Here is a 15,364-nt window from a genome sequence, read left to right on the forward strand (position 1 = left end):
ATTGAGCTACTTAAGGAGTTCAAAGACGTATTTGCTTAGAGTTACAAAGAAATGCCAAGTTTAGACCCCAAGGTGGTTGTTCATCATCTTGCTGTCAAGAGAGGTGCTCATCCCGTAAAGCAAGCACAATGTTGCTTTAGACCTGAAGTGGTTCCCTTGATTGAAACCAAAGTTAACAAGCTTATTGAGGCTGATTTTGTTCGTAAAGTTAAATATCCTACATGGATTTCAAGCATCATTAAGAAATAAGAATGGCCAAATCCGATTTTGTGTTGACTTTAGAGACCTAAACAACGCTTGTCCTAAGGATGAATTTCATCTTCCCATCTCATAGCTCATCATTGATGCCACGACTGTATATGAAGCGATGTCTTTCATGGATGGTTCATCTGGATAAAATCAAATTTTTATGGCACAAAAGGATGAAGAACTTACCGCCTTTCAAAACCCTAAAGGTATATACTGCTATAAGGTAATGCCTTTTGGTTTGAAAAATGATGGTGCTACATATCAACGTGCCATGCAAAACATTTTTGACGACATACTTCACAAAAATGTGGAGTGTTATGTTGACGACTTGGTGGTAAAGTCAAGGAAGAGATATGATCACTTACATGATTTGAGGGTGGTATTAGAACGACTTTGGAGATACCAACTCAGAATGAATCCGTTGAAGTGCACCTTTGGGGTTACTTCTGGAGAGTTCCTCGATTTTATTATTTGGCATCGAGGTATTGAGATTAATCAATCTAAGGAGGATGCTATCTTGAAAATGCCCGACCCTAAGGGTATAAATGAATTAAAAAGCTTACAAGGTAAGTTGGCATATCTTAGAAGATTTATTTCGAATCTGGCTGGAAGATACCAACCGTTCAGTCTCCTCATGAAGAAAGGTGTTCCTTTTGAATGGGATCAAGTTTATAGGAATTATTTCAAAAGAATTAAATCCTATTTGATGAATCCTCCAGTTTTGGAAGCCCCCATACCTGGAAAACCATTAATATTATACGTTTCAGCGCATGAAAGGTCAATATGAGCACTCTGGCTCAAGGAAACAATGAAGGCAAAGAAAATGCACTTTTTTACTTGAGTAGGATGATGACGCCAAATGAGCTCAAGTATTCACCTATCGAGAAGTTATGTTTGGAACTTGTCTTCTTTATTCAAAAGTTGAAGCATTACTTCCAACCCCACGTTGTGCGACTCATCTCAAGAGCAAATCCTATCAAGTTTGTCATATCTAAACCTATCCTAAGTGATCGTTTGGCAAAGTGGTACCTCTGATTTCAACAATTTAAAATTGTGTATGTTCCTTAGAAGGCAGTAAAAGGACAAGCATTAGCAGACTTCCTAGCTGACCATCCAATTCCAGATGAGTGGGAGTTGTCTGATGATTTTCCTGATGAAGATACAATGGTAATCTAAATTCAACCTCCTTGGAAGATGTATTTTGATGGCGCTGCACATTATAAAGGAGATGGCGCTGAAATAGTATTTATCACTTCTCAAGGGGAAGTTTTGCCATATTATTTCACTCTGACACAACGTTGCTCCAATAATGTTGCTGAATATCAAGCACTCATACTTGGTCTTTAAATGGCTGTGGATATCAAAAAATTGCAACTACAAGTTTTTGGAGACTCCAAGTTAGCGATCAATCAGATTTTGGGTATGTGTGAGGTCAAGAAGCCAGAGTTGGTCCCATATCACAAATATGCTCAAAGACTGGTAAGTTGGCTTGGAGAGGTAACTATTCAACACGTGTCGAGAAAGAAAAATAAGAGAGCTGATGCATTAGCAGCCTTAGCTTCTATATTATCTTTGCCTGATCAAATGCAAGTCGTTGTTTGCCAAAGATGGATAGTTCCTCCACCAAATGATTACGAGGAAAAAGAAAGCAAAGTTGAGCATCTTGCTGCCATTCTTGAGGTTGAAATTGAGGATTGGTGATAACCATTAATCTATTATCTTTATTATGGGATATTGCCAGAAAATCCCCGATGGAAGACAGAAATCCGAAGGAGAGCCCCTCGCTTTCTTTATTAAAAAATACACTCTACAGACGATCATTTGATGGAGTGCTTTTATGTTCTTTGGGGTCTGATGAATCCATTCAAGCCCTGCAAGAAGCACATTCTGGAGTATGTGGAGCGCATCAATCTGGGCCAAAGGTTCATTTACATATAAAAAGAATGGGGTATTATTGGCCCACCATGGTGAAAGATTGTTTAGATTACGCTCGAAGGTGTAGAGCTTGCCAATTCCATGCTAACTTCATACATCAACCACCTGAAGTATTACACCCAACTGTTGCTTCTTGGCCATTTGATGCTTGGGGTTTGGATGTTTTTGGTCCATTGCAAAAGACTTCTGGTGGACATTTATACATTTTGGCCACAATTGATTACTTCTCAAAGTGGGCTGAAGTTGTTTCTCTTAAGGAAGTAAAGAAGGAAAATATGGCTAACTTCATCTGAGTCAATATTATTTATCCCTTTGGAATTCCTCGATATATATTGACGGATAATAGTAAGTTGTTTTATAACAATTTTATGAATAAAATATGTGATTGGCTTCAAGCAAAGCAATTCCTCCATGTATTTTGCTGTTGTCAATGGACTTGCTGAAGCATTTAACAAGACGCTCTGCAACTTGTTGAAAAAGGTTTTCTATAAGTGTAAGAGATATTGGCATGAGAAAATGGAAGAAGCTCTTTGGGCATATAGGACCACATATCGCACACCAATGCAAGCAAATCCCTATTCACTTGTTTATGGAGTTGAAGCAGTCCTTCCACTTGAGCGTCAAATCGCATCGTTGCGGATTTCCATTCAAGAAGGACTCACTAATGAAGAAAATGCTTGGTTATGCCTTAAGAATTGGAATCTCTTGATGAAAAGAGGCTAGAAGCTCACAAAGCCTTGAATGTTATCAAGCTCGCTTGTCTCGATCTTTTAACAAAAGGGTGCGCCTTATATTTTTCCAAGTGGGAGACCAAGTTCTTGTTGTCAAAAGGCATATTATTATCTCTCATCAATCTGGGGGTAAATTCTCTGCTAAGTGGGATGAACCATATATTGTACAAGAAGTATACTCAAGTGGTGCTTACAAGATAATTGACTCAGAAGGTTTGTGGATTATCCCCATGAACGGGAAATTCATGAAGAAATACTATCCTTAAAGAAAACAAATATGCTCCTTAATGCACGAGCATAAACTGTATGTTACTCCTGGCCCGCGAGGGTATAAACTATGCACGACCTAAAACAAAAGTCCGCTAGGTTGAAAACCTCGAAAGAGGTGGCCGAGGTAAAAGTTAGGATATTTAAAAAAACTCACGCATTTCGAACTACGGAATGACTTGATCCTCTTCACCGAGGTACGTAAGAAGCTTAGAGTTTCATTCTAAGTTCAGTCATATGAGTTCAAAAAATGCATTAACCCAAGGCATTATTCAAATGAGGTATGATGGAGTATAATTCACTTGATTGACACTTGAAAATGAGGTGTACATGTATTCTTTCGTTGAACCCTATGTCTTATCTTGATGGTTCAATGAGGGAAAGCCCTCCATGTCAAATTGAGGTCTTTGATGGAATGATTGTAGTTTCTTTAATAAGAGGCTAAATATTCAAGTTGAAGTCTCTGATTCTAAGTCAAGTTGATTTTTCCAAGTCTGTTACATCATCAATTTGAAATGTTCAAGCCGGCTAGGTATTAAAGTTACAGACTTCAAGTCCGTCAAGTCTTCAAATCCATAAAGTATTTTTAAAAAAATCTCACTAGTTATGAACTACGTAATGACTTGATCATCTTCACTGAGGTACGTAGGCAACTTAGAATTTTATTCTAAGTTCAGTCACCTTAATAAAAAGAAAAGTGAGGGTTTTCTTTAGAATACATGGGTAAACTACCAAGTCCTGATTGTTGAAGAACATTAAAAAAAATGGGCAAGAATAAAAGGGAACATTAATAAGAACGCACAATATAAAGTGAAAAGAAAGAAGTTTTATTGCTGATGAGAACATCTACTAAACAATCAAATGCAAGAAGAAAGGGAAAAACAAATAAAACAGTTTTTATAGCCTAATCTAAACACAACTTGTAGTTGACAACTTATATTTCTTCTTCTTCTCCAAATCGGCCAAGTGATCAACAGTCAACAAGGCATTGTAGCATGCCACATACTCCTTTCTAGCAGTTGAGGATCCTAACTTGGTTTCTTCAACTTCTTTCTCGGCAACTCCTAGAAGGGCTTCTAAGTTCTTCTCTTTTTAACGGAGCTTCGCTATCTTCTCTTTCACTGTAACTAGGGACTGACGGATAGATGACACTTCTCTAGCCTTCTCTTCTTCTTCTTCTTCTTATTCTTCTTCTTCTTAAATCATGACATTTGTAAGGTGTACCTCAACCTCTAATATTTCAGTCTCTTTAACCTTCTCAGATAAAGCAGATCGTTTCTTGTTATATGAAGCAGCAAGCTTAAAAAGGGACTCCAGTTGGTTTCTCAAAGAGGAAATATCCACATCATCCCCATACATTGCCTCAAGGATCACTTTAGTATTTTCTTCAAGCTCAGAGACCTTGTCTGCATTGTTACCTTTCAGATTACGCTGGATCGAAGTCCAAAACATCAAGATAAACTCCACTCGAATATCCAAGACAACCTTCTTTCCATCAGAAATAGACGTTGCAATTGTTGGTCGTTCCCGCAAATCAGAACCCAACTTTTCCCTACTTTCATCATGAAAAATATAAGTTGCCTCTTGATCTGCCTTAGTTGTGGAAGATGATTTCTGCAGGTTCAGTCCTATTATATACTCACCACTATCTTGTGGCCTTCCTCGTTGCAACGCTCCAAAGTTATTAGCCTACAGAAATAAATAAAAATGTAAGAACACTTTAGCAAAGTCATTTGGCCATGGTTCACAGAAATGAAAAGTTTATGTTTTCTTTTAACTTCTCGTTATGAGCTGTTAGTGTTCTTTAAGGGCTATTAACGCTTTGGGCCTCTACAACTCTTTTTGGGTTAGGTCTTTTCTTTTTCCAACATTGATCTCCTTTGCTTCTATCACTCTCCTCTTGGGATAGTCGCTTGTTTGAGGCATCAACGACTACATCAAATGGAATGAGACTTTTGTCAACTAGAGAATGGATCTCTTCTCTTTGAACTTCTTTGTATAGCATGGGTCCATTGCCTGCGCACGTTTCAACTGCCTTAGACTTTAAATAAGGAAGCTTATCGATCACTAAGACATCCTTGTTTCGGTATTGAAGGGTATTTGTGATTGGCTCAACAGTATTCATCAAAAATTATAAGTAGACTTCAAAAAGGCTTCCATGCGTCCTTGCCCACCAAGATCTATAGTTAGACGATGTAAACTTCTTCATGTTGGACCCAAAAGGAATAAATACTGCCCTTGACTTAGTTCTAGTCAACACATAAATTCGTGCAGGTCTTAACCCTTCTTCTAATGAGGCCTCACGAAAATCTCACTCCAAGTGACCAGGGGTGTCTTGATAAAAACCAAATTGGCGGCTAAATCAATGAGGGTTGCAGGTTCAATAATAAAGTTGACTCTGTCCCTCAAAGGAAGATAATCCGAGCCAATACTCATAAAGAAATTTAACTCAAACTCGTCTGCCTTACCATCGTCATAGTAGTGGTACGGATAAGATATGTGGGGCACTGTCGAAGTCCAAATGATATTTTCTCCAATATGAATACGCTTCTTTGATTCCTCTTTCCCAAAATATCTAGCAGCACCTTCACTAGAACATGTGGCCATAAGAGGAAAAGCTGGCCCCTTTGCATACAGAAAATGAGTCTTAAAGTAATGTGCTAACCAACCATACACATAATGAGCTGGAAAGAAAGCTTGGGCAAGATCAAGCAACGAGCACTTTGAAATCACTTTCAAACCCTTATATATGCTAGCTATGACCGGGATTGGAAGGCTGACTCTTCATTAACAAGCAAGATGACACACGATCTTAAAGGTCCCAGGACGAATGAAGTCACCTTCTTTTAAAGGGAGCACAAATATACATAACCAACAAGATAGAAAAATAGCCAAGTATGTCTCGTCTTTCTTGTCACCCATAACTCCTAGCTTATAGAATAAGGCTTTTTCAACAGTCGACCAATTAACTACTTCCTCTATGACCCCGGTAGGATTATGCGTCGATTTCAAATGAGCAGACTTCTTTTCTTTCCTTAATGGAGGCTGAGTGTACTTCATTGTCTTTTTGCACCAGAACTCTACCCATTTTTTCACAGAAACCTTTGTATCGTTGCTACCTCCCTCTCGGATCCGATGGAAGGCATCAAACAAATGCTCACAAGTCAGCGAAAGAAACCTTCTCCCCTTGTCGTACGTGCATGTAAGCTCTTCAACATTTAGCAGAACTTCCTCGTAAGGAGATCCTGTTATAGACAGACTGTCGATCTTATATAAATCCCAAAGTGATATGGACAGTTCTCCAGCAGAGGTAAGCAATATATTTGTAACAGGGAATCATTCCTCACAGAAAGCCTACATAATATTTGTATTAAGCACAATGATCACAATGGCTATTTTGACCACCACACTTATCACAAATACTCCACTCATGGGTTTGAGATTGTGCGCACAATTCGCCCCCGGGAGAATTTAAACAATTTTTCCACGAGTGTGGTCCTCCACAATAAGGACAAGGGTCATCAAAGTATGAACAACTATAATCAGACCAATTTTCATTACTTGATGCCATTTTTCAAAACTAAGAAAATAAACAAGAAAACAAATAAGAAGATAAACAAAGATAAGAAAATAATTACACAAATATTCACAAGTTTGGATCAAAGCACGTTCGCATACTTATCAAACAACCTAAATGCGCCAAATTGTTCCCCGGAAATGGCGCTAATTTTGATGACGTCAAAATTCACTACTAAAAAGTAAATGGACACGGTCGCATGCAATATAATTTACCCAACTATAGTCGGGGTCGAATCCCACATAGAACACTATGTAGGCGATTAGGCATGTAAGAAAATTATCACTTATTATGCTAAGCCAAACACTTAGAAAGGGTTTTTGAGAAATATTTATATCTAAATGCAAAAATTTAAACTAACATAGTAAGCAAGTAAAATGATCAATGGCTATAAGCATGGATACACGGGGAATTACACTCAAGTAACGATCCAATGTATTTCATGATTTTACAAATGTGAGCGAGTTTATGTTAATTATCCTCGGGTAATAATTCTATATTAGCTTCTTCCGAAGACTAACAAGACTTTCTAATTGAATTATCCTTAAAATAATTAAGAGAATAAGAGCACCCGATACGGCTACAAGTAGTTCAATCCTATCCCTACGTAGAATCTATAAATAAGGGTTAACGCCTCAAGTTCTTGTTAATTAATCTTTCCAACCCCAAATTATCTTTCCAAAATTAATTCGAAGTGAATGGGCGAGTCCTAGGTTAGCTAATCCCTTTGGAAACATTAAAGAACAAGAATAATTAAAGAAACAATAACTTACTTCATAATAAATAAAAATCGTTCAATACATAAGCACAACAAGATATTTAATCCACACTTTAAATATGAATATTCCCATAAACAAGATTCAAGTGTTGAAAAAAAATACTACACACCTAGATATACAATACAAAGCAAAAAAATGATGAAATGAACATAAATAGATAAGAAATTCTCAACCAAAAACTTCAAATCTTCAAGACCCAAGTGTGTGTTCAAGAACCCTAACTCCTAAACTTGTATTCTCTTCCCAAGATATGTCAAAAATGTCCAGAGATTGGCCAAAGATGCGTTTCCAATAAGATAGGTCGTGTATTTGTGGATTTAGACTGGAGAAAATGTGAAATGCCTAAGTTGCCCAGGTCTAATGCTCGTTGGCCAGACCTGCGGAATAAATCATCGCAGGTGCGACTCCACAAAAGAGGACTTTCATACGCAGTTGCGAAACCTGTGGGGAGTCTCTTTCTCCGCAGATCTACAGAAGTGACTACGAAAATGTAGATTATCGACTGCAGATGCGATCCCAATTGGAGATTGACATTTCCGCAGATGCGGCCTTCCACTTGCAGATGTTAGGTCGCATAAGCGCACATTTTTTCGCAGATGCGGAATCATTGAAGGAATTTGCACTTTTACTCTTTTTTGCTCAATTTCACTTCAATTGAATTCAACTCTCTTCATGGCATCATTTACCCAAAACTTTAGCAATACACACCATAAATAACCTCATATTATAATTAACTGAGACAAAAATTAAAGAAAAATGACTAAAATAAATGATAAAATCACCACTCATCATGGTCATATATGAAGAGTGAAGCATATACGATGTCATAAATTCTTACGCCCTTCAGCGTCAGACGGCACCTACTTAAGACGTCTTCTGCCCATTACCAGTAGCTAGGAATGTAATGAAACTCACCGTCGGACGGCAAATCATTGCCCTAATAAGTTTCCTTATTAATAACTCGTCACCCCAGGCATGATAAGGTACTCGCGACATTCCAAGCATGATGATTAGAGGGGCAAAGCATCCACGTTTTGGGAGGACGACTATTGTACTCAAGTGTCCAGTTAGCCAAATAAGGTGGATCCCTCAAAGATAGCCATAAAGCTGCAGCATATTGGCCAACTAGCGGCCTATTAACAAATAACCTCATCTCCACCTTGCTTCCCTTTTGGCCCGAAATTACAAGGTATTGTGAATTTGAGGAAGAAAGTCTTGAGTCTTTGAAGTAAACCATGTTTAGACTACAAAAAGAGAGAAAAATGCTCATTAGTACTTAACTTATAAAGGTAATATTCATGGTCTTGAATCCATAATATAATATGTCCCCTCAAGACTAATCCTACAAAGCATGAAAAAGGCAAAATCTTTGTCTTAGACGATGTAATGATCTTTGCCTCAGATAAAATAAAATCTTTGGCTTAGACGGTGTAATGATCTTTAACTCAGATAAAAGTAAAATTATCACGACCCAAAACCTAACCCGTCGTGATGGCGCCTATCGTGATACTAGGCAAGCTGACATTTCCAAAACACTTTCAACATTTAACAGAAATGAATTAAGACATTTAAAATAACCGGAGCTTTCATAAAAATGGGGTAAAACTAAAAGCATAAGTGCGGAAAAATAGCCTGACATCAGGGTGTCACTAAGTCATGAGCATCTAAACAACTAGTCTAGAAATAGAGTCTACAACAGTCTATGCCAAAATGCCAATACAGGAAAGAAAAGATAACAAAAAAGGAGGGACAAGGACTGCGAATGCCGGAAGCTACCTCGTAAGACTCCGATACTCAACCACGCTCGAGATCAACGTCCACCGTGTCCGAAAATACCTGGATTTGCACACGAGGTGCACGGAGTAACGTGAGTACATCAAACTCAGTAAGTAACAATAATAAATAAGGAACTAAAGATAGTGACAAGCTATACAGTTATAGTTCATTTTCAATAATTCCAGCAAAGAATAGACATACTTTCAAATCCGGCAGTTTAAGTCAAATCAGTTTTATACAGTTCAAGTTCAGGTAATCCGGATATTAAATCTTTCAAAAATTTTACAATAATGACAGATAGCAACTAAGTGCAACAACAAATGAAAAGCAAGTACAGCCTCTCAGGGCAACAGTCACTCAACTCATCACAACTGCTCAATCACTCGCCTCTCAGCCCTCGGGACTCACACTCAATAGGTACCTGCGCTCACTGGGAGTGTACAGACTCCGTAGGGGCTCCTACAGCCGAAGCGCTATAATTCGCACGGACAACTCACGTGCTATAGTATAAACATCATGATCCGCACAGACAACTCAAGTACTATGGTATCAAAACCTCACAAACAGGCCCTCGGCCTGACTCAGTCATCAACCTCTCTAGTCTCACGGCCCTTAATAATAAAGGGGAATCAGCCCAAAACAGAATGATATAATGTATCAGCAGGGAATAACAGAGACTGAGGTATGATATACAAGTAATACTACGACTGAGTACAAGTAATAATAAGCAGGAAGTTTCAACAGGTATCACGACCACTGGGGTCTTTACAGCACCAACACATAGCCTAAGCATGATTTCTAGCATGATTCACTGTCAAATTTCTATAGCACAGAAAGGGCACAAAGCTATCAACAAGCTTATTCAACTTCCAGTTTCACGGAATGGACCAAGTCCCAATTCCCACGGTACACGCCCACACGCCTGTCACCTAGCGTGTGCGTCACCTCTAAAATACTCACATAATACAATAATCTGGGGTTTCATACCCTTAGGACCAGATTTAAAGCAGTTACTTACCTCAATCCAAGCAAAACTCTACTCCAAAGTGCCTTTACCTCTCGAATCGGTCTCTAAATGCCCCGAATCTATCCACAAGCATTACAATAGAATTAATATAAGCTAAAGGAATCAATTCCATAAGAAATATATGAAATTATAAGCCAAAATCCAAAATTGGCTCAAACCGGCCCTCGGACCCACGTATTGAAATCAGACAAAAGTCACAAAACCTGAAAGCCCATTACTCACGAGTCTAACCATACCAAATTTATCAAAATTTGACACCATTTGGTCATCCAAATCCCCAAAAATCACTCTCCAGTTCTCTAGCCCTAAACCCCTCACCAACTAAGTGTAAAATCAGTGGGGAAACATCATTATTGACCAAAAACGAGTACAAGAAGCTTACCTCAAGAATCCCCTCGAAAATCCTCTCCAAAATCGCCTAAGACCGAGTTCAAAATGTTAAAATGAAGTCAAAATTGCAAACTCTCGTTTTTAAACATTCTGCGCTCCAGGATTCGCACCTGCGCCCTTCTAGCCACATCTGCGTCCTCACAGGTGCGGAAGGAACATCGCACATGCATCCACTGCCTTCTCCACCTAGCCTGCTTATGCGTTTCTTTTCCCGTTTCTGCGGGCTGGCACCTGCGCTGCCCTCTCCGCAGGTGCGGTTACACCAGTAGCAGCAATACTTCAACTGCTTCACCAACTCAAAAACCAAGTCCGTTAACCACCCGAAATCAATCTGAGGCCCTCGGGACCTCAACCAAACATACCAACAAGTCCTAAATCATGATACGGACTTAGTCGAATCCTCAATTCACCTCAAACAACATCAAAACACGAATTACACACGGATTCAAGCCTAATGAACTTTGAAATATCCAAATTCTACAAACGACGCCGAAACCTATCAAATCACGTCCGATTGACCTCAAATATTGCACACAAGTCACAAATGACCCCACAAACCTATTGCAATTTCAGAAATTAGAATCCGATCCCAATATCAAAAAGTCAACCCCTCAGTCAAACTTTCCAGAAATTCGACTTTCCCTATTTCAAGCCTAAATCAGCTACAGACCTCAAATTCACAGTCCGGACACGCTCCTAAGTCCAAAATCACCCAACGGAGCTAACTGAACCGACAGAACTCCATTCTGGAGTCTTCTTCACACGGTACCGACTACGGTCAAAATCCTAAGACTTAAGCTTCTGTTTTAGGGACTAAGTGTCCCAAAATACTCCAAAACCAAAAACAAAACCTCCCGGCAAGTCACATAAGTAGAAACAGATACGGGGACAGCAAAAAAAGGGGATCGGGGCTATTACTCTCAAAATGACCGGCCGGGTCGTTACATCCTCCCCCTCTTAAAATAATCATTCGTCCTCGAACGAGCATAAAGACATACCTGAGGTGGTGAAAGGATGAGGATAACGGTTGCACATATCTTGCTCAGTCTCCCAAGTCACCTCCTCAACTGGATGATCCCTCCACTGAACCTTCACAGAAGCAATATTCTTTGACCTCAACTTTCGAACCTGCCTATCGAAGATCGCCATCAGCTCCTCAACATAAGATAAATCCTTGTCCAACTGGACTGATCTCAAATCCAACATGTGAGACGGATCGCCGTGATACTTTCGGAGCATAGAAACATGGAATACTGGATGAACTCCTGCTAGACTAGGAGGCGAGGCAAGCTTATAAGCAACCTCCCCAACGCGTCGCAACACCTCAAATGGGCCGATGAACCTCAGGCTCAGCTTTCCCTTCTTTTCGAACCTCATAACACCCTTCATGGGTGACACCCGGAGAAAGACCCGCTCTCCAATCATGAATGCAACATCGCGAACCTTCCGATCTACATAACTCTTCTGTCTAGACTGAATTACCTTAACCTTCTCCAAAGCATCCTGAGCCAAGTCTGTACCCAATAATCTAGTCTCGTCCGGCTCAAACCAGCCCACTGGAGACATACACCACCTACCATACAGAGCCTCATACAGTGCCATCTGAATGCTCGACTGATAACTATTGGTGTAGGCAAACTCCGCCAGTGGAAAGAACTGATCCCACAAAACCCCAAACTCCATCACACACGCACGAAGCATATCCTCTAATATCTGAATAGTGTGCTCAGACTGTCCGTCCATCTAAGGGTGAAATGTAGTGCTCAACTCCACTCGAGTACCCAACATCCAACTCATGCTGCACGGTCCTCCAAAACTGTGATGTAAACTGCGTGCCCCGGTCATAGATGATAGATACTAGCACGCCATAAAGTCTGATGATCTCGTGGATATACACTCGAGCCAGATACTCGGAAGAATAGGTAGTCATCACAGGAATGAAATGAGCTGACTTGGTCACCCTTTCCACAATCATCCAAACTGCATCCAACTTCCGCTGAGTCCTTGGAAGCCCAATAACGAAATCCATAGTGATCCGCTCCGATTTCCACTCTGAAATCTCTAATTTCTAAAGCAACCCACCTGGTCGCTGATGCTCATACTTCACCTGTTGGCAATTTAATCACCAAGGTACATACTTCACTATGTCCTTTTTATTCTTCTCCACCAATAATGCTTTCTCAAGTCCTGATACATCTTTGCGGCACCCGGATGAATAGAATACCGCAAACTGTGAGCCTCCTGGAGAATCAGCTCACGCAAACCATTTACATTAGGCACACATAGCCTGCCCTGCATCCTCAATGCACTATCATCCCCAATAGTAACCTTCTTAGCATCACCGTACTGGACCATGTCCTTAAGGACAAGCAGATGAGGGTCATCACACTGACGCTCCCTGATACGATCATAAAGAGAAGACTGAGAGACCACACAAGCCAATATTCGACTCAGCTCAAAAACATCCAATCTAACAAACTGGCTGGCTAAGGCCTGAACGTCCAATGCCAATGGACTCTCTGCTGCTAGAAGATATGCTAAGCTCCCCAAACTCTTCGCTCGGCGACTCAAGGCATCAGCCACCACATTGGCCTTCCCGGGATGGTACAAAATAGTGATGTCATAGTCCTTAAGAAGCTCCAACCACCTCCGCTGACGCAAGTTAAGATCCTTCTATTTGAAAACATGCTGCAAACTCTGATAATCAATGTAAATCTCACAATGGACCCCATACAAATAGTGCTGCCAAATCTTCAAGGCGTGAACAATAGCTGCTAACTCAAGGTCGTGGACAGGATAGTTCTTCTCATGGGGCTTCATCTGGCATGAAGCATAACCAATCACTCTACCCTCCTGCATTAGAACACACCCAATATCGATCCGCGAGGCATCACAATACATTATGTAAGAACCAGAAGCTAATGGTAGAACTAGAACTGGAGTCGTGGTCAAAGCAGTCTTAAGCTTCTGAAAGCTCTCCTCGCACTCATCCGACCACCTGAAAGGAGCACCCTTTTGGGTCAATTTAGTCAAGGGTGATGCAATAGATGAGAAACCCTCCACAAAACGATGGTAATAACCAGCCAAACCGAGAAAACTCCAAATCTCCGTGGCTGAGGACGATCTGGGCCAACTTTGAACCGCCTCTATCTTCTTTGAATCTACCTAAATACCCTCGCTAGACACCACGTTCCCCAAGAACACCACTGAACTGAGCCAGAACTCACACTTAGAGAACTTTGCATAAAGTTTCTCCTCCCTTAACTGCTGTAACACAATCCTCAGATGCTGGGCATGCTCCTCCTGGCTATGAGAGTACACCAGGATGTCATCAATGAATAAAATAATGGAGTCAAGATAAGGCTGAAACACATTGTTCATCAGATGCATGAACGCTGATGGGCGTTGGTCAGCCCAAAAGACATCATAAGGAACATATAATGGCTATATCTGGTCCTGAAAGCTGTCTTAAGAATATCTGAGTCCCGAATCTTCAACTGGTGATACCCTGGCCTCAAATCAATCTTGGAGAACACCCTCGCCCCCTGAAACTAGTCAAATAGATTATCAATACGCAGCAAAGGATACTTGTTCTTGATTGTGACCTTGTTCAACTGTCTGTAATCAATGCACATTCTCATAGTACCATCCTTCTTCTTCACAAATAGAACTGGTGCACCCCAAGGTGACACGCTAGGGTAAATAAACCCCTTATCAAGGTGTTCCTAAAGCTGCTCCTTCAATTCCTTCAACTCAGTCGGTGCCATATGGTACGGAGGAATAGAAATGGGTTGAGTGCCCGGCACCAATTCAATACCAAAGTCAATATCTCTGTCGGGCGGCATGATCGGCAGGTCTGCAGGAAACACATCCGAACAATCTTGCACCACCATAACATAATCAATGGTAGGGCTCTCAACACTAACATCCCTCACAAAGGCCAAATAAGATAAACAACCCTTATCAACCATCCGTTGAGCCTTCAAGTATGAAATCACTCTACGGGGAAAATAGTCTATAGAGCCGCTCCACTCAACCCTTGGCAACCCCGGCATCGCCAACGTCACGGTCTTAGCATGACAATCTAGAACAGCATGACATGGAGACAACCAATCCATACCCAATAGTCTCCAGACTCCCAATAGTCATCACACTTGACCGATATACACGGTCCACAATAACAGTATCGCCCACCGGCGTAGACACATGAACATGTAAAACTAGAGACTCACGGGGCATATCTAGATAATGGGCAAAATACGAGGACACATATGAATAAGTGGAACCGGATTCAAATAATACAGAGGCATCTCTATGGAAAACTAAGACAATACATGTGATCATAGCATCTGAAGCAATGGCATCTGGTCTGGCAGGGAGAGCATAGAAATGGGCCTAGCCGCCCCCTGATCAGCCTCCCCCTCTAGGGTGACCCCTAGCTGACTGAGCCCCACCCCGAGCTGGCTGGGTGGGTGGTAAAGCTACTGGTGTTTGTGCCATCGACCGAGAACTCTGTTGTGGAGTCCCACCCAACAACCTAGGGTAATCTCTCATAATATGACCAAAATCTCCGCACTCAAAATAACCCCTCCTCTAACGGAACTACTGCTCCTGATACCCCAAGGAACTACCC

At 40.7% G+C, this 15,364-nt stretch overlaps 1 protein-coding gene across 1 annotated transcript; it reads left to right on the plus strand.

The window, feature by feature from the left end:
• The first annotated feature begins 2,595 nt into the window (after positions 1 to 2,595).
• LOC138908258 (uncharacterized) lies at positions 2,596 to 3,181 on the plus strand. Its single transcript, XM_070198912.1, has 2 exons — positions 2,596 to 2,864; positions 2,965 to 3,181. Exons 1-2 carry the CDS (start codon positions 2,596 to 2,598, stop codon positions 3,179 to 3,181), a joined length of 486 nt encoding a protein of 161 aa, XP_070055013.1.
• Positions 3,182 to 15,364: the final 12,183 nt, after the last annotated feature.

The sequence above is a fragment of the Nicotiana tomentosiformis genome, chromosome 3, assembly GCF_000390325.3.
Source record: "Nicotiana tomentosiformis chromosome 3, ASM39032v3, whole genome shotgun sequence".
Taxonomy (NCBI): domain Eukaryota; kingdom Viridiplantae; phylum Streptophyta; class Magnoliopsida; order Solanales; family Solanaceae; genus Nicotiana; species Nicotiana tomentosiformis.